We start from the raw sequence: 21389 nt of genomic DNA, 5'->3' as shown, positions 1-21389 counted from the left end.
ACTGACAGTATAATATATAAACAATCCAGCAGTAAGTAAAAGAAAAGAGTTTCAATAATCATCTGTGAAACCAGCTAAACACAAGGATGGAACCTTTGACCAGTGATGAAAAGCAGAGGGAAACTGCAGAAACCACATGTCAGGAAAGTTTCCCAAATGTGATTGTGGGTGTAGTCTGGTGGTCTGTGCAAGACAAAGAGAAAAGTAAAGAAGTAAGAAATTTGGAGAACAATGAGCAGAAAGGAGGAGAGAAATCAGAGCTATAAAATCTGTTCTGTTACTTACAAGATTATTTTTTTTTCTCCCCCCAGAGAAATTTTAACAACAAATTCAATCTTTTTGGTATCATTTAGCAAACCCACATACTTGAATTTTAAATCAAATTTCTATTTATTCTTTTTTTTTTTTACTGATAGATGTGTAATTATCCTATACAATTGCCATATTTTAAAGCTATTTAAAGAAGAAATTATATTAAGTGTCTGTGACTGCAGGGGTCTGGATTTAATTATTTTGAATCTATGTTCTTTGAGAAAACTTGTATTAATGATCAGATAGCTGTTCATATTATAAAGTCTAAAGTAATTTCTGTGATTTTAGTTTCCAAAAACTCTTGGACATTTTCATGCATATTATTTTTGTATCATAAGGGTAGAAAAAGAATATATATAACATGTCTTTGGAAATCTTTTTTGTACTTTTTGTTTCACATAGGAAAAAATTACAACCTTTACATTCCCCCTTATAGACTAATCAACATACAACTTTTTCTGGTGAGACTTAACCCAAAAGGTTTGTCATGTCCAGCTACTTGTGTGAGATAAGATTTCGTATTTAACTGTAGTCTTTAAACTTCATTGTGGAAATGTAAATGTCATTCTTTCAAACACTGGGTAGTTGACTATTGGGTTATGACAAGACTTCGATATGGAACTTGAAGTGGAAAGTGTTTCATTTCCAGTTCAAGATTATGCTTACACTTCAGTATTTACATACTGCAAGCTATAATCTATTAATATAGCCATTAAACTGCATTAAACTGCATTTACTTCCTTGGATGTTCCATATGAAGTTATTCAACAAACAATGTGTTTCAGAAAGCTTAGAGAATCTTAGAATACAGCTAGATAAAAACAAATTGAAAGAAAAGAATTTAAGTGAATTTACATAATTCTTCTTAGAATCATAGAATCATTGAATGGTTTGGGTTGGAAGGGACCTAGAAGATCATCTAGTTCCAACCACCCCGACAAGGGCAGGGACACTTCCCACTAGACCAGGTTGCACAAAGCCCTGTCCAACCTGGCTTTGAACACCTCCATGGAGGGGATATCCACAACCTCCCTGGGCAACCTGTTCCAGCGTCTCACCACTCTTACACTAAAGAATTTCTTCCTAATACCTAACCTAAATCTCTTCTCTTCCAGTTTAAAACCATTAGCCCTTGTCCTATCACTACACATCCTGGTAAAAAGTCCCTCCCCAGCTTTCCTGTAGGCCCCCTTCTGACTTAACAAGGCTACTCAGTTTGAGTTAGGCAGGGAAAAAAATTGTATGGTATGAATAAAGCCTAAGAAACACCCTTTATAGATAAAAATACTGATAAAATCACTCCCACTGATAAACAATAAAATAGACCATTTTATTGTATACATCTGAGTATATGTGTTAGCAATAGGCCGAATGCTTCTGTTTTAACAATAGTATTTCCTGAGCTAAACAAAAATGAGAGGCCAAACACAGACATCTAAAGAAGTAATAAAAATGTTTAAAAAACTGGGGGGGAGGAAAGCAGTATTAATAGGAAATCTTTTAATTTTAAACCTTCACTGTTATTATAACTTTTAATGTAATATTTAACCTGAGGTGACAGTTATAAAGAAATATAAATTGTTTAACTATATTTTAAGTAGCTGAAAAAGATGGGCAGGATTTTTCATGATGTCACATAACCTCATCTTCTAAATAGCAGGCAGCAAAGTTTTAATACTCAGAAACTGATAAATATTACTTCAAAACGTAATTCAAAGGGAGGAGTTTTCAAACACAAGCAGTAAAAAAACACCTATCTGGCAACTACTATCTGCTGAGGTCAGCAAAGTTACCTGCTATGCTAACGAAAGCCTCATCCTGCTACTCTTTAATCCCATATTTTCATCTTGTTGGAATTCATGACCACTAACAAAATGTAGTTGACTTTCCTTTTTCATTTATTTCTACACTGGTTTCTGCCTAGAGCAGAGATACTGTGAGATAGACCAGCTTTACATGTTTTGTTTTTAATTAGGAGCAGAAAGCATTATGATATTTGCAGAAAGACGGATTTGGAAAAAATCACTTGATCTTTGCAGTATTTATACAAAGAGAACATTCAGGATTTTTGAGTTCTCTTGTCATCATATTATATATGTTTTTGGTGGTTATTTTCATGAAGTAAATAAAGTTCATCCGCCTTAAGTTGAGACATAAAGTTCTTGTAAAAGAACTACTGAATTCTCTTGTAATATAATTCCTTTCTTATTTCTTACAGAGTGAATACTAGTTTCTTTATTTGAAAGATTTAAAGCTAAACACCATATTACAAAACCACATTGTGTTTATCTTTAAAAATAGTTCACTTGAAAGATACACGTTTCTCCACTAAAAATAAGTAGTATTTCTCTCTAAGAACATCTTAAAAAGCTTAAGGTGTCAAACCTAATTTGTCAAATTGATTTGCTTTTGCCCAAAAAAGTGATGGTATGGCTCTGCAAATAAACTGTAGTTATCAGGAGTCATCTTTAAACTACCATTTTTACTTAAGGAAGGAAGCTATTTCCATCACCTGTTGCCAACCGAATAACTTTTCATCCTAATGCACAACCCAATTTAAAATCCAAAATAAAGACATAAAACAGATGAATTTCTATATTATAGGGAAACACAAATTATATAATGAAGCTTCTATTCATTTTTCTTATTAAGCAATTCAATGGTATTATTAATGAAATTATTTTATATTTAAAGGCTAATTTTATTCCTGTCTATACAGCTGTGGAGGTTTCCACTATAGCAGAACTGATGAAGAAAAACTTTGTAAGATGAAACTTCTTCATTACACCTCACGAGTCTTCTGTGTTGCAAAAATGCAATGTGTTGGGAAAACAACAGCAGACAATCAACATGGATTTTCCTGTCTTCTTCACCTCACTGAAGCAGCTAAAGCCAGAGCAGCAAAGGAGAGCAACTTTAACATGGCTCCAATGCTATTCTGTAGCCTGGAAGAGCAGAATTCCTTACTTCTGACCCTTCAGGGATGTGATCGTCACACAGTTACACACTTGCCAAATAAATTGCTATTGATAGTTTCAAGAAACAGAAGTACATTAGGCAAGAAAGTATGCAGTACATGTTGTCTAAAAGATGGTGAGGGGAAAAAATATCTACATAGTCACTCATGTGACCGCTAGTAGTCCTTCTGTCTATTGTTTTCCTTACTTTTCAGTCTGGTGACCTATACCCACTCTTCCTCCTCCTCCTCCACAAAACTCTCACTGAAGTTCAGTTCTGAGTAAATGGCAAAATCCTACTTTTTTTTTTTTTTTTTTTTCACAGAAGCAGTGAAACTCATATCATACTGTGCCCTCATATTTTGAGGGCACAGTAGGGAAAAGGTCATTATCTGCTTCAGGTTATTTTGAAAAACATTTGATTAATGGATGTATGAGAAACAGGTAATATTAAACAACTGGAAAAAAATAAACAAGTTTCAATTATTTTTTGATTGAATTGAATTTAAATAAGTGTCTGAGAAAACTTCTTATAATTATTAATATGTTTATGAGGTAGTAATCACTAACTCATAGTTTAATATTATAGAGATGCAAGACAGCAATATTGGAATGTTCTGATGGCAGTCTAAGTAAACAATCAATGCAGTGACAACACAAACTAATAAATTGTGTCTTTGTAACTCTGGCACATTTCCATAATTGGCCTGCTATATGAGAAGGCAATCATATCACATTTTACATGTACCATTACAGACCACTGAGAATCTGAGCAACAAGCATGAAGTATAAAGTATGTTTTAGTTCAATCAAAAGCTTCTGTGCTAGATAAAATGATTGCTTGAAAATTTCTGGTTTATATTACGCAGCAAATCAGACACAATGATCTCCATGCTCCTTTCTTGCCTTAAAACCTATGAAGACCCATGTGGCAAGTGAGAGGGTAAAAATAGGAAAAGAGTGAGATGGACAAGAAGCAGAAAAAAAAAGGATGAGAAAGAAAAAAGTGAGAAGGATGGGGTTTAAACATTTTATAGAGTTTTAACATCCAATTAGGAAGTCTAATTTAAACGTACAGAAGCTACATGACAAGTTGTTGACTAGCATGTGAAGCTTTTATAAACTAAGTTACAAGGAAAGGCGGTCAAATATTTTCCAGTGGAACAGTATTCCATCAGAAAATGCTAATGGAATGGAACCAAAACCTTCCATAAGAACACAATGACTTCTTGAAAAGTTTTGACAGAAACCAGGCAGAAAGGCAGGCTAAATTACCAACGTGCCTCTTCATCTTTTCTCTTGTCAGCCAGATGGCTGGTGAGTAGCCTGCCAGGCTGCTTGGCTTCTGGTTTGCACAGAATCCCTGACTTCTTGCCTGATGGGCTGCCAAACAGCTGGAAAGCCAGGTCTCCAGGAGCTCCTAAGCTATTTGGCTTTTTATGGTCTCCAAGCTCTCAGGAAGCAGCTTTGCATGGAACTCAGGATGGGAGGCTCCCCAGTGAAGGAGATACAGGTTGTGCTCTTCGTTTCCCTTCAATTCCCAGCTTTCCGGTTATGTGTTTTACAGGACCTGGAGTCCTACATTTGTAGACATTAAGAAGCTCAGGGCAAGTTATGGCAGTCCATTCAGGATCTCTGGGGTAACACATCTATAGGAGGCTGAAACTTCTCAAGATACTTGATTCACTAAAGTTCTCTGTGGCCTGTGTCGAGAACCATTGGATAGGCTGGTTCCACATGCACCCTGGCAAGCGTGCAGCCAGCTGTGCATCCACCAAGTCAGGTCTAAATTGCTGGGCTTCCCAAACCTCTGGTGCTCGAGAAGGCCTGAGGGGCAAGTCAAAAATTCCAAAACATTTTCTCTCCTCAGTATGCTTTTGAAGTTTACTTCATAAGAAACACTTAACAGTTGGAAAGTCTACATCCAGATACCAGGGACTAAAAACTGAATACAAATTAGATCAAATATAGAGATGTAGGTGTGATTTATGTTTAAAATTATAATGTTTAGAGAAAACAAGTAGGAATATGGAAAGTAAGCTTGAACTGCCAAAGTTCCTGTGTAGAATTGCAAGAAGCATAACAAGGAAAACAAAGAAACTGGAAAATGCTGCTCCTACTCAAGCAGGGAACTTCAGCGTCACAGGCTTAACAAAGAATGGTAAGTAAGCAAAAATGTATTGGTGCTACTCACATCATTTTTTTTTTTAAGTATAGAACAAATGAAGAGCAGTTTGTATTATGAGTCATGACTGTGTAAACAAAGCATCTTAATTAATTAAAAACTGTAAATAATGTTATTTGTTAAATACCAGAAGAATTTCCAAGTTCAACTACCTTTCTCTGTTACTTTTAGTAAAGAAATATTCTCTGTGGTTTTATACATATGGTTACATCAAAATTTCCATAACAAGCAAAATTTATGTAAGAATCCTAAATAGCATGGGTCATCAGCAGCATATTTTCCACCCACAGGTTAACACCAGACTGCTGGCTTCAGTAGAAGTCACTTCCTCAGTATATAATACTTTTGCAAGACTGAGGCCTGCTTGACCTTCACACACGCCCACCCTATGGCCTTTCCTTCTTCTACCTGGTTTAGTTTTGATTATTTTTTTTTTGGTGTCAGCATGGATGCGCTGTTTCCCTGTACAAAATATACAGACAACTTTAGATGGCTGATCATGCTTCATCACAACCATGACATTCCATTGCAGAGCTGAAAGGGATGCAATAACTTAGGGCGGGAATCACGCTTAATCAGAAAAGTGTGAGATGTCATTTTACAAGTACATTTTAAGAAAATAGGAGAACTTTCTCTCTCTCTCTTCCTTCAAATCCCCAGTCTCAGATTGTTCAGTTAAATAATTTTGACAGGCTTTGTACATAGCTGGCTCCCTGAAGTTCTTTAAGAAAGACTTTATAGTTGTAGCTATAACAAAGGCTAAAAATGAAACTTTGAAAGTTGAAAGCTGACACACAAGCTCAAAGCACAGAGGAAAGGATGAGGTCTGACACTACCATTCCTATTCTAATGCTCCCACCCAAAACTCTACTAAGTAAAAGGAAGGAAAATAACCTCTACAACTTTTTACTTGCCTTTTTTTTTTTTTTTTTTTTTTTTTTTTTTAAGACATACTATTTAAAGGTTACTCTGTGAGAAAATAGGTATTTTCATACAAACTCAAGCTGGCAGTGTTCCCTTTATTGGCAACATGCCTTTGGATGAATTTTATAATAGCCCAAATAACACCTTTGTAGAGTTTCTCTAAATTTTTCTGTTTGGGCTGGCGTACATTGGGAGAAGACTATAAATCCTGTTTTTCAAAGAAGCATCATAACCAAATATTGCTGTTCCAACATCAACAGAGTTGAGTAGACTTTTCTTAGCCATTTTTCATAATAATTTGTGTTTCTTGGACAGTGCACTTACACTTTGTCATTACCAATGTGCTTGCAGTAGTAATTTTTCCTTTTGGATGTAAGGAACTAATTAATAAGAACCTGCTTCTATTAAGATAATTCTTCTGAATAAATTACAATCTTGTCTCTATCTGTTTTAAATTTTAAAGAAATGCAAGGACTAATTTAACAAAAATAATGAGATATTTGTCTGAGACTCACAAGTAGCACTCACAGGTGCTGTGCAAATTTTCTCAGGAGAGTTCTACTACCCAAATTATATCACTGCCAGCCTACCTGTAAGATCGTTATTCTACAAGACATTCTTAAGGCTAAAACCATTTAGAATTAATGCTGGTATACAGAAGTAATGACTGATACTAAACCAATATTGAGGCTGTCAGAGCTGTTACAGTTTATGTACTACAGTGTACAATTTATATCCTCTGTTTTAAAAGTCTTAGATCTGTCATGGACCAAGTATCACTGAGCTGTATCATAATGCTTTAACAAATAATATCACTTAGCTATATCATACTGATAAATTTTATTCTATGGGAAGTAGTCTGAACTAGCTACTGTCATGTAACTCTAAACATATGTAATCTAGGGTTGCAGGAATTTGGATTCTGCTCCCTTTCCAATCAACTTCCTGTGTAACAGCAGGCAAACAAGTTAGACCCAAAAGTTCAAAACTGACTAGCACTTGAACATCTTAGGAATTCAAGTCTTGGCCTTTTGTGACCCTTATCTCCTAAGGGTAAAACAGAAATGGTATAAACCAGAAATGGTAGACTTTCCAATCTTAAACAGATTATGGTGAGAGCAAGTGCATGAAAGATAATAATGTACTCGCATACTATGACAATAACAGCGCCATCAATATGATTAGCTTCCAAGATTTTACAAATATCCTACAAAATAACCTTTGTTATATTTACAGAAAATGTCTGTACAGAAATATGGATGGCATATTACCTTCTTATAAAAGTTTATTTCTGATACTGTTAGTAAATTCAGTTTCATCTATTAATCTCTACAGTACAGAAGAGAACCACTACAGCTTCCACAAAAGAACACAAAGAGAAACCAAATCCAGATTCCAAGCTCACAGCTATTTGAAACATGGTTTGCAGTCCCAAACACAGGCTGGGAAAAGCCAGAAAACACATAATCCTTTTAAAGTAATATACTTACTACTGCTTTTTGAATCAAGCACTGCATAAACCAAACTGCTTCTTGAAAGTTCATATAAATTGTTGAATATTTCTAACTTTGAATTAAAAAAATCAACATTTTGTTTTGATAGAAATAGTTACTGATCTTCCACAGTGTGGCTATAATAGCTGCTTTCTACATATTTCTTTTCCATTCAGTGTCAGAGGAAAGGGTATTATTGGTAGGTTTGTTTCAGTGTGCCATTCTGCCTCAGTCTCACACAAAGAACTCTTTGTGGGGTCACAGATTAGCATTTGGGCAGGCAGCCAAGAGAGATGAAAGGAGGATGGCTACACTAAGGATGTACATAGCTTACACTCATCAAATACCAAGGGGGAAAAAAAAAACAACCACGAAAAAACCCATGTAGTCTACAGTTTCAGTAGCTGTCCTCTATCTCCTTAGTTTCTGAAAAAGTGCTTTTGATGGAAGCTCTAGCAATGTGGAGTTCTACTCTGGCACTACAGGTTGCAGAGTCTTAAATGCAACAAGTATTCAGTTCTGAGATAAAGTAATATTTTAACATCCAGTTATAGCAATATTGTCCAAGAGAGGGCAGGTATAGTCCTATCTTGACAGGTGAGACATGTGTACACAGCACCATTATGTAACAAAGAACTTTATTATACTAGAGTGTATACTTTTTAAAAAAAGATGGAAAGATAATTCACAATAATCAGCATGCTTGAAAAACAGCAAGAAAGCTGCCATTTTAGAAATCATTGTGAAGACACAGAAAATGCTTAAGTTATCAAAATCAAGACCAAATGTTCTCAATATCATCCATATGTTTGTATCCATCTATATAAATCAGTATCAGTGCTCAGTTTCAAACAGGAAACACTGTCTGCTAAGTATATCTAGCACTTTGAAGGAATTCCTATTCTTTAGGACATAGTCAAATGGTATGTTAAAGGATTCATATTTGTGGAACAGCAGAGAGAAGACGCAAAACCTGCATTAAATATGGAGGTAAAATAAAACTGGGAGATATTACTATACAAGGATTAAGGATAGAAGTCTACTTGGTATTCCAGGAAACTTCTAATGGGAAACAAAACCTTCCGCGTTTATTTTACCACAGCTCAGTGGTGAGAATTCACTGAAGATGACTCACAGCTTATACTCACCATTTTATCTCTATTTGGAAACTGACATGAAATGAATTAATAGCTCAGACTTCTGTGTACAACTGACCTGCACAACAACCACTATTCACAACTGGCACTTTTTGTTGGCAGTCTGAGCAGAAATTCTAAGGACTACATTGGCACGGAGTCTGAAATATGCTCTGAAATCAAATTATGGCCTCTTGAGGACATAGCTGAAGTTCTTCATAGTGGTAAACAACTACAACTACCTGTGCTATAAATAGCCTGTGAGTAGAAGTCTTCTGTTCTAAGCATTGTCAGATATTAAGCATGCTTTACTTGGGTACAGTAACTTTAGGTCCTGATAAGTTACTGACATATACTTTCCAAATAGAGTAAGCACTATAAAAGCAAAACAGAATGCTATAATTAGTGCTAGATGGATGGCTATTTCACTTTTGAAAAGTGAATACGTTTTTTTTTAAGCAGTTAACTGAATGAAATAAAGACAGTGTAAGTGGCAAAAGGGAAGAATTATTGGAAATAATACAACTATAAAAATCATATGTAAGTATATGTCTCTTTCTCTATATATATATATAAACCAAAACTATTACTTTAAATGCTTTCTTACCTTAGCATTTTCAATGCAAGGACAAATAGCCCAAGCTGCACTTGCTTGAACTTCTGGATCAGAATGTTTCAACAATGACCATAACAAACGAACTCCATCAAGACGGTCAATTATTCTATTGCAGAAACAGACCCAAAAAATATATATAATTAATTATGGAGGAGACAATGTTAAATTTTAAATTGTATCAGTTTGTTTGGAACACTGCTTAAATAAATATTGGTATGAATTTCCTAAACATACTGCTTTGCTTTATGTAAGTGCTGTGTTTTACTGTCAGCTAATCGCCATCAACATAGTCTAAATATACTATAGTAGTAAAAATAGTGATGTAAAGACAAAATATGTTTTCTAACCAAATCTCATTAATGCTGTTTACTTTCTTGCTCAGAACTGTCATTAAAAGTGCTTATAGAAGATAAAGTAAACTACATTATAAACTACAGAACTCATATAAATGTGAAAACAAGCATGTGACTTTTTAATGATCTACATGCAAAGTGAAATCTGAATTCAAGCATACTGGCTTCTTTCATATAGCAACAAATACTTTCCAAAACAAATATTTATGCCTAAAACTATGTACTTAAATTTTTATTCAGTCTCCGCTTAATATATTTACCTTACTCTGTGACATATTTTAAAATACTGTTTCTAATCTAGCATTAGAAATTAAAATGGTCACACCACAGTGCATCCCTTGTTGGGAATGAATAATGTGTAACTTGTTTCCCATGTGTTTCTTACCAACAAGACTTACACTGAACACTATGTTATAATTACTTAAACACACTGTAATCAAAGTATCTTCGTGACTAGCTAAAAAATGAATTATCAGAATCATCTCTACACCATCTGTGTTATGTTTACATATCAATCAGGCTTGAGATCATAAGTTCACATTAGGGTCCAGTGAATACCTTAAACGGAAAAGAAGATCAAACAAAACTTAATAAACTCTACAAACATGCCCTTTTCCACACAGATACGTTAAATCCAAAGCAGATGAGCTAAAGATAAAGAAAAGCAAAAATATCTTCATTTTCTGATTTCAAAAGTAAAATTTCAGTTCTATAAAACTATATGTAATTGTATACTACCCAATTTATTTAATTCAATATTTAATTGCAAATACAAGAGAAATTTAAATACCCATTGTGCTTGAAAACATCACATAAATCATCTCATTTGAGTTCATGATACATAGGTTTGCCAGGAAATTTTTATATTATAAATTCAGCTTCATGTGTAATCATACCACCATTTGAAGCAGAAAACATAATTAAGGACATGAACTCTGTAAATGTAATGAAGGATTTTATTCATAACACTTTTATGCAAACTGGTTAAACAATTATGTTTTTCATAACAATACTTCTTTGCACAAAGCTATGGTTGAGACACGCTAAGTTACTTAAGATCTGATTATTTCAATACATCTTATTTTACATACTTAGCTCCAAATCAATTGCAAGAAAACCATCAAAGGACAAATCCAAAAATCTTAAGCCACCAAAATAAAACAGCATAATCACACATTACACAATTACATATATATGTTTAACACAGTATGGATGACTTAAGTAAAAGCTTCAAAACAAGATTTTAGATCCTTCCAAACTCCCAACACTTTAAGCAATTTTAACATTACTGTCATTTCATTAAGGACAAGGATTTTTTTTCCTATATTGGAATTAATTAAAAAAGAACCCATGAATCCTTCTTCTAGTCAAGCAGAGTACTGACCATTTACCAACATAAGGTACTTCCTCCCGAGGGGCTACATATAAATGACCCAGCTCCAATGAGTATATAAAAATCAAGAGATAGAAGCCAAATACTGAGCTTAGATTTTTCCACCACACTTAAAAAAAACCCTCTAAGCTGATTTATCTTTCCTTTCTATTTTTTGAAAGCTTCCTTTTCAATCTAAAGTTTACTTGCATTTTCTTTTCAGTTTTCTTATCTTCTCTTCAGCTTTTCAATGTAAACTAGCCTCACTCTATGGTACATTTTCTAAAGAACAGTTTTGCCTTTTGCTTGAACACCAGAAACACTGGTTGTCTTACAACTAACGGAACAGCTCAGAATATCTGAAAGTGCAGTTCTCTGTCCATTCAATATGTATAAAATCAAACTAAAAGACAGTGCAGACAAAATATAAACCTCTAAAGTACATTGGTCATCACTGATTACTGCTTTCTCTCAGTTACACTACATTAATTGAAATGCAAAGAACTCTAGATACTGGAATGATGCTCTTAAATTCTCATACTGGAAGAATTATCATTGTGTAATCACCATAACAGCACAAATCCTTTCAGTTTCATCTTGTTGAGAACATATATTTGTCAATTAAAGAAAGCATTGCTAAACAAGTGACTAATGTTTTCTCACTGAAATTATTTTTCTTTCTATGGTTTCATATGGTTGCATTCTGCAAAATGTAGCAGATGAAGAAAATGGGTGTTAAATGAGCAAATATGCTGTAACAGTAAAGGGAACATTAAAATAAATGGCCTTGAAAAACGTTTCCTCTATAAAAGTGATTTGACATTAGTTTCCTTTTTATGTCAAAAAACCTTTTTAAAGTGGACAAAAAATACACATTTAGGTTTCTTCACAAATAAACAAAGAGATGAGAAAATCGATGTGCAATCTTGAAAATTGCAGCTCTGATGGCATTACACTAAACAATATTGATTTTGTATTTAGTTTTTCTCTTAAATTTTCTTCAAAAAATTGATTGTAATATTATCAGCAGGATGCTGTAATAAAGCTCCTTAGCACAATAAATACAAGCAAACATATCTTAAAATTTACTTTTGTTGGCATTCAGTCCTGTATTTGTATTCATCCATAGCTAGTATATTAGCCATTCTGTGGTTAGCCACTCAAATTATATAATTTTTAATAATTTGTTTGCATTATTATGATAAAACTAAACTACAGCTAAACCTGTACTAAACAACCACTCACAGGACTGCTAGAGGACAGTTCTTTCAATAAAGATGCAGAGATCAAGGGGAAAGCAGCTGACACCACTACTACAAAAAGACAGCTGCAAGGTGTGTGAGCAAAGCATCTTCCTGGTTTCCAAACAGAACAGCTGAAATACTGTGTATCTAGAATATGTCTTATAGGCAAATAATTTTAATGCAATTAAACCCATTCAGAGATTACTGGAGTGTCTAGGACAGCCTCTGGGAAATTTCGGGCACAGTGAATTTATATTTCCTATTTGACTAGAGAAAGTAATTTAGCAAGATAATGTGTTTGATTATTTTTGTTGCCTGTTTACAGTCAACAGTTGTTTAATAAAGACTTTTCACATTATTTCATTTAAGAACCTTGATATCATGACATCATTGAACATCATGAGATGTCTGTGCAAGATGTGTGTTACAATTCCAGACATTTGCCTTGGTTTTTTATACATCTGAGACTAGCAAAACTATTAATCTGAAATACTACTTCTCTTTCAAATTCAAACATAGTATTGAACATTTACAGCAGAATTTTCATCATATATTGCTTAAAAACACATGCATATACACAGTCTAGACATCTGTTTGTCATATCTATAATCTTTTTCTGTTACTGTGTCATTTGCCAGAATTTTTGAAAAGTCTAGTTTAATAGCATGCCAATTTATGCCACAAGTGCAAGTGTAAATAAACAAAGTTATACTGATTCTGTATTGTGCTGTTAAAATTATAGGGTTTAATTCTGGCAGAATGTAATCTTGTCTTTTTTGCAACCATAATTTAGCATCTTTCTTAAAACTTTCACTAAGTTGCTGTCAACTGCATTGATAAACAGCATTATATACTGATATACCAATGACTCAAACTCCATCTGTTTGGCTAAAATAATTGCACATTTTAGTTTACAGGATTCTAAACCTTCAGTTTTGAATGCTAAAGTGTATGGGTTTTCAAATGAAAAGGGCAAATGAAAATCTAGTGGGAGTGAAAGAATATGTACTTATTAAAAGTTCCTCAAAAAGCCAAACATACATAGAAGATGTTCAGCAGCATCTCTGTCATTGGCCATGCAGCAGACTGAGTGTGGAGAACAGCTTCACACTGTCCACATAGTAAGGAAGTTCAGTGATAGTTATCCTTTTTTAAGATAAGCCAATTTAGCTTTTGTTGTGAGAGAAGCTGGCTGCTGTTCTTTGTTTTACGTAGCTCAATAGAGTCAATAAGAATAACTTAACTGCTTGAAGATGCCTTAAAGTAAAGGCTTGGTGCAGAAAAGTAAAATTATTGTACTTTCCACTCCGTAGTTGTAGAAGTTAAAGTGTCAGCTAGGAAACATGGCAGAGATAAAATACTGTAGCAGTAGGTTCACCTATGCTGATCTACTACTCTTTCTTCCTCCATGGAACATATGATAAACATACAATACTGCCCTCAGAAGTTAACTGCATTGTTTCATAGAAACCATGTATTTATAATCCATAATAATATTGTATTTCTTATATTAATCCTCCCTTGCATCATTCACAGAAACTACACGAGCTGCACTCTTGGTCTGTATGGATTCCATATACCTACTGCTGCAAGTATAACAAGATTCAACATTCTGCTCAACTGAGTATTTAGTCTCTACATCTTACTTCGTTAAGCACACATGCAGCTAATGAAATGTAAGAATATATCCAAAATTCTCAATCCTTATGAGGGTTTAATACTCCCTTTAAATATTTCTACTTTGTTTTGGGTTTCTAGCACATACGAAAGTCAATGATAGCAGAATCCAGAAAAATCATCATTGGTTTCAGAGTTTCTGTAGTGTCAAACTAAAAAAGTAACTCCATAAACAGCGCTCCTCTCTACCAGATGACAATGAAAACAACCCTCAAAACCTGCCAGCCAAACTTATCAGGAAAAAAGCTAATAGTTTAGAGAAACTGATCTTCTAGACCCTGTCAAGCCATTCTAAGTTATTACAAAATAAGGAACATGATAGGGGTCCAGGTAGATGAACCAGGAAGCCCAGAAACAGCAAAGGACATCCTGCAGTACAAAGTTCTCATCACAGGCTACAAGCGGCTTTGCTTTCCTTCCTTCTAGCAGACACTCCTGGCACATATTCACATCCTCCTTAGTATGTGTCCTTTTGGTTAAGAACTTCAGAAAATGTTTCCAGAAAGAGAACGAACTCCACAGTAGTTTCTAACAAGGCTACTTACTGGTTTAGTGACAAATTCTACAAATGGAACAAAGTGATACTACAGACTATGTATCCTTTATGTCTTTGGTGAATTTTCCCAAAAAGGAGGAGAGAAGTTCAGATAAGGACCAGTAACTTCAATTCCTGCTGTACTGGTCAGAAACAAGGGAGAAGGGAGAGGAATGGATGTCTTTTTTTTCTTCTTTTTTTTCTTTTTTTTTCTTTTTTTTTTGGGGGGGGGGGGGGTTGGGGAGGGCAGGGGGAAAGGAGAGGGGTGCTCTTAAGTGCTCTTAACCCTGTGAGAGGCAGGAGGCAGAGCACTCAACTAAGTAAATCTTACAAACATCTGAACAGTTGCACTTTTTAACTAACAATTGTTCTTAAATATTTTGCTGGTATCAAACTTATCCACACCTGGATGAATAAGGAAAAGACAGTAGCATTATCTCTTCTAGTACTACAAGTCTAACTAGCATAATACATCAGCTACATGTCATAGTCTTGCTAATAATATTTATTTATGTGTAATGTTTTTTAATGATAGTAAAAAGTATATTTTGCTCAAAGATCTTGCTTACTTGTTAATGTTTTATAATATTTAAAGAAAAACAACAAACATTTTAAATGTTGAGAACATTCAGGAGATAATTTTTTCGTATGAACCAAAATTGGTATTTTATTCCTTTGCCCACTCTATAAAACTTTGTCCTAAGCAACCTGTACTTTCTCCTTGCTAAAAACAAGATGGATTTTGTTGTATCGCAATTTTAGCAGCAATTTGTGTTATTTTTCATGCTTATACTGATCACATTCCAGTATGAAGCTATCCATGCTGGATACTACAAGTGACAGCCCTGAGTACTGGATTATGTTTGAGGTTTTACATAAACATTTTACATTTACTGGCATTTAAATCTCTTAGTTGATTTACAGTGTTAATTCTGTTAGGTTCATACATTACTCTAAAGGATGATTTTTAGTGAAATATGTTCTGAAAGTGATTTCTTTAATTTATAGTTTTATGCTACATGACTAACTGTTCATACAGCCCATGTTTACAGTTGTGTACCATCTAGCCTTTTGCCACTGGGTGACAGCCAAAGCATGAAAACAAAAGCCCTATTCAGGAAAAGAATCCCCTGCACTGCTATATGAATATCAAGTGAATTATGCAAATCAGAACAGGAGGAGCTTAATAAAACTCTCTTTCTGACCTTCCTTATGTATGAGGAGGAAAATATGCAAAGAATCTTGAGGTAAATATCCCTGTAAGGGAACAGTAAGCACAGTAAATGCCGATCTCAACATTTAACTGAAACACTTCATCATAAAACTCAAGGATCTTTGTAAATTGTACCAATCTACACCACAAAACCAAAGAGGGCAGCAACTCTCTCAGTAAAAAGACAGTTGTTTTTTTGTCGTTGTTTACTAAAAGAATAAGAGGGGAGAAAAGGGTCAAAAAAAGTCTGAGCTCATAAAAGGAACGATGTAGAGGAACAAAACAGATAAAATACAAAAAATACCCTATTTTAAATTTTTTTAAAATTAGATTTCATGACATTAAATGTGCACATTTCCTTTTATAATTACTTTTGCTAACTTAGGCTATTATACATGATTTGAGAACAGATGTAAAAGGAGAAGGCAAGACAGGTACCCATCATAAAGCAATTTAAAATGCTTTAACTTGAAATTTTAACTTCAATAAAAAGCAATTCACTAAAGGTTTAGCTGATTGCATCCCCAAAACACAAAAGCTTTATGTTCTATATATTTCCTTAGCGATTTTTTTAATACATACTGCACATTTTACAATAGGATGCAAATAATCCACACAGCCCTGTGGAAAACAAAACATAAAATGTCTTTTAAAGCCAGATTAGAATCCAATATATTTGTGCTAGAAGTACAACATTTTTTTTTTTTTCAATATTTAAAATGCTATGTACATGAATGGCTTACGTCATATTTTCAGGCTCTGTTGCACAAGCTCCCACTGTTCTGGAGGCATTCACAAGTAGTGACTGATTAGTTCCAGTAAGTAACTTCACTAGAGGTGGTATTCCACCACATCTACGGATAATAGATCGATTTTTTGGCTCTTGGCAACATTCTGCCAGTGCTCCGACAATATTTACAAGGACTTCTTCAGGCTGATCAGTAAGCAGTTCTATCAAAGCTTCTACAGTTTTACATTCGTGAAATCTAAAAGACAGCAAAGACAGCAATGGAATCAAAGTTGTTATCTTCAGTAAATTACCATTATAAGTTTAATCTTATGATTAAAGTAACATTTACATTGAAGTACAATGTTTAATTTCTGTATGTAAATTATCTTGTTGAAGTAATTATGAGACTGGTAAACCATTCCAACCAGTTCTAGAATGTGTGACATACGCCATAATTTCTTACCCTACCTTTTAAAACACATTTCTCTAATTTAGCTTATCTAGGAATCTGCAGAGTATTCTGAGGGTTTTTTTAAAACTTTACATGTGAATGCAACATTTATAAATAGCTAAAAGCAGACTGGAAGACTGGCAAGTACTGCAGCATCCTAACTTCCAGTACTTTTTCCTATGCAGTACTTAGAGGACTTTTAACACTTAAAAAATACTGTATCTTCTTTTCATGTATTTTCTATGATACACCTGAACAATTCCATTTGGTATATCAAGCCAGATCTAACCTGTATATTATCTAATAACTGTGCTTTGATTTATACCTTTGTGTAAATACACATTGTTCCTCCACTAAAGAGGTAATTTTTCTGAGGGTACAGAGTTCTCATTTGAGCTTTCCCCACAGTCCCTAGCTTCTGATGTGTCTACTAGAGCTACAAATATATTGTACATGTGGCTTTTCTTTCATACAAAAAAACTGTATTTTTTAGATTTTGATGGCAGAACTGGAACTGTTTCAATAAAAGTTAATTTCTGGCTTATCAGTATCACAGGTAAAGCAACAGAGAAATGAGGAGCTTCTTTTTTAAATCATTCAAGGCTTTGCTTAAATAGGGATCTTCCTCTCTCCGTTCACTACAATTTGGAAGTATCCCTATACATTTTTTTTTTCAGGAAAAAATCTTCCACATGAAAAAAAGAGCAATAAAACAAGCAAACAAATGATTTTAAACCAAAACAAACCCCTGATTTTCTCTGGCTGCTGTATCTGTGCTGCATATCAGCTGCTTCACAGACAGAAAGAATTGAGCTGGCTCTGCAACGGCAGCTGCCCTGACAGAGCTGCTGGCTCAGCCATCTTGTGTCCAGAAGCAGTAGGGCTGCTTGCACCAAACTGGAATCTGAGGGTTATCAGCTCACTGCTGAGTCAGCACAACGTTCTTCAGGTACAGGAAATCCTGGGGAGTCCTTTGAAGACAATTAAGTGGAACTGCAGGAAGCAGCAGGATTTCTTAGTTCTAGTTTCTCGCCAGACTCAAGCTCATCCCTCTAGATGCAGTAGATACGTGTTTCATATCATCCTCCCTCCCTCTTCTGTAGTGTCCTCCCATCCTGAGTTTGAATAGGGTTTACTGCTTCAGCCTCAGCACTGCATAAAACATTAATTCAGCTCAAGCCTGGAGCTGTGCCTGGCTAGTAACCTTTGTGGAGTGTCAAGCACTTGCCAAAGATATGCAAGTAGCCCAGCAAAACTCTGTTTGCATTTGGACAGAATTACTGGCTACAGCTACACTAATAAATAAAACAGGCAAGGACTCATTCTCTGGCCCTGAGGACAAGAAGCTCAACATAGCATCCATATGGCTAAAATCTCCTATCCCCACAATTCAGGGTGGCCTCACCCATTCTGTCTAATGGAAGCAATCTGTTGCCTGCACTGTTCCCAAGGAGTGTCTGGGCATTGTCTGGGAGAGTGTTTGCTGGCACAGGCCAAATTGGGTAAGGGACTGTACTAGCAGCTAAACGGTACAGATAATCACAACACAGTGCCTGAACCATTACAGGCTTGGCCTTCTTTAGTTTACTAGGATAGAGAGAGCCATTCAGTCCATCTCATCACTGACTGATCCAGAACCAGGGGCCCTCTGTGCAGATGCCCAAAGCTCACACAAAAGAAGGATGAATCTTTCTGAAAAGGCAGGTTGCTGTGCAATCAAAAATGCAAAAAGTAGTAGGATAGTGTTAGAGTATGTAAAGACCATGGCTCTGTATACCAATACTTAGGGAGCTCATTTAGGACAGTAAAAAGTCAGACTGTAAACCTTTATTACTGGAATTATTTCTGAGTTTTATCCAGCAGTTATCTACCATATCTGCAGCACAACTTCAGCAGGAAACCTAGCACATACTCCAGCAGATCAGTTTTGGGCTGTTTTTTTTTGTGGTAAGGTGCATGAATCTGATTAATTTTAGATAAGGGGATTGAGTATTCTCAATCATTAAGCTGAAAGGTGGAGGGTAGTAACTCTTGCTGTTACATTCTCAGATAATCACGGAGGACCCTGATACTGAGAGGTTGTAGGTACTTGTGGTAGAACTCTCATCAGTTAATTCCATTCAATTAGAAGCTGAGTGTCCAGATAATCCTAGATTCCAGTATATTTCTAAAGCAGGTGGATCTAATGTGTATTAGGTACCTACCCTAGAAAGAGATAACCTGCTTTTGTCTCTCTTGACATAAAACATTAAAGCTAAATGGGCTAATAACTGTCTCTACCATGCAGCAATGATTCCAATTTGTAAGCTACAGGGAAGAGCGGGGTTATCAGATATGCTTACATGTCAAACATGTAGTATGTCCTAGTACACCTTCTGACTCAGTGTCCTACATCTTAGCTATTCTTTAAAGGCACCAGTTGTCCCCACTGACTCTTAAGATTCCAGGACATTAACGCTGTCTACACTGTACACAGATGAGGTCAGGTGCCAATTTTTTAAGTACTATAAAATCTAAGTTGAAAGCCCAACTGATTATAAAGTATGGTTTGAAGAATCATTACAACAATTTTGAAAACAATAGAAGCCCATAAAATCAAAACACCATAATGTAAAAAATGTGTATAAAATTAAACTGTTACTTTGACACATTTTCTCCGCTGATTGCACATTTCCAGATTGCTCCTGTCACAGCTGCTAAAAGTTGTTTGTTTTCAGAGTTATCAAGCAGAGCAGATAGTAGCTGTAGACCTCCATGTTGTCTAACCAGGTCACGTGTTTCTTTATCTTCTGCACACTAAGAAAAAAATTTAAATACATATATGATGTTGCAACTAGTAAAAGCTAATACAGAAGAAAACACATATTTTATTAAAGTATCTGAAAATGCTAACAACTTATTCAGGGAGTTTGACATTAAACTGCTACTGTATAGGCAGCACTGCTTGTACTGTCAACATCGTCCACCCTGTGGGCAAACAAACAGCAAAACAAAAGCAGCACTTTGCACAGAATGCCTGGCCTCTCTCCCTTGATTACCTCTGCACGTTAGGCCTTGCACACAAGAAGAACAATTAGGAACTTAATTATAACAGTAAATATACAGCTGAAATATTGCTGCAAGAATTATCCAAAGACGATCAACATTTTTATTAAGTGATTTCTTACGCATTAGAGAAATAGTAAAACTAAGAAGTATTAAAACTGACAACCACATGAAAACAAAGGGCTAATTCTGGCTCTGATCTCCTGATTACAATAATACAATTACCTTAAATATGGCACTTGCACAATGCAGCTGTAGCTCCTCATGTTCACTACTCAGATTTTTCACAAAGTATTCAACCATTCCTTCTGTCCTTATTGCAAGTTTGTAACTTTGCTAAAAAGATAAAATGCATCTTTTAAAGTCTGCATATTAACTAGGCAAAATAATAAAAGTGTACTATAATTCTAGGCTTTGATACTAAGGAGTCTTATATTTTTTTAAGCAAAAGTCATCCGCATTGCCTTGAGAACACTATTCCTGTTGTCAAAATTAATAAAACAGATGAATTTTCTACAGTGCTCTTCAAATCTCTGTAAAACCAGGTGCTGTAATGCCAATTTTGTAGCTGCCTGGCTTAAACAGAACTCAGAATATTCTGAAAGGTGTCCAGACTCCTTGTTCAGAGCCAGGGAAGAAAGAGATGCTTCAAAATGGGCTCAAGAAGTACCCACTCACTCCACTGAGAGCCAGCAGCCAAAACAACAGATCCATTCCCAGAACAAGACTAGAAAAACATGTTCTTAGAATTACAATATTTAGTGATATTTTCTTCCAAATTTTAACCCACAGGCCTTGTAACAGGGGACCATTATTAAAGAGAGAGGAAACATCCATGTAAGAAACGTGTTTAGTAATTTCCAAATTTGGCCAGATAAGAAACCCTCAAAAACTTCACCTTCTCAATACGGACTTACTGATGCTATAATCTGCCAGGTTACTCTCTCATGGAGCATGCATAAACTTGTGTAATTTAAGAAGCTAATTTTGGAAATACAAATTGTTTTATAATGCAGAATCCTTTGAAATGTCTTCAATGTCTAAAAATCATCAAGAAGACTTAGGTATTTTTCAAACTTCAGTGCAACACACTTTAATTTCAAATAGGCTACCCCAAAAGGAGAAACAACCACTCATCTTATATGG

The 21389-nt window shown here is 35.0% G+C and overlaps 1 protein-coding gene across 1 annotated transcript in view; it reads right to left on the bottom strand.

The window, feature by feature from the left end:
• Nucleotides 1-21389, bottom strand: part of ODAD2 (outer dynein arm docking complex subunit 2) — a 79459-nt gene that overhangs the window by 28582 nt on the left and 29488 nt on the right. Inside the window, 4 exon segments of the mRNA XM_051612498.1 lie at nt 9615-9729; nt 16761-17003; nt 19840-19994; nt 20469-20579. Of these exon segments, the coding sequence (XP_051468458.1) occupies nt 9615-9729; nt 16761-17003; nt 19840-19994; nt 20469-20579 (624 nt within the window).

This window comes from Apus apus, chromosome 2 (genome assembly GCF_020740795.1).
Source record: "Apus apus isolate bApuApu2 chromosome 2, bApuApu2.pri.cur, whole genome shotgun sequence".
Classification (NCBI taxonomy): domain Eukaryota; kingdom Metazoa; phylum Chordata; class Aves; order Apodiformes; family Apodidae; genus Apus; species Apus apus.
Note: the sequence above shows the minus strand (reverse complement) of the source record. Positions and strands in the feature narration are given on the sequence as shown.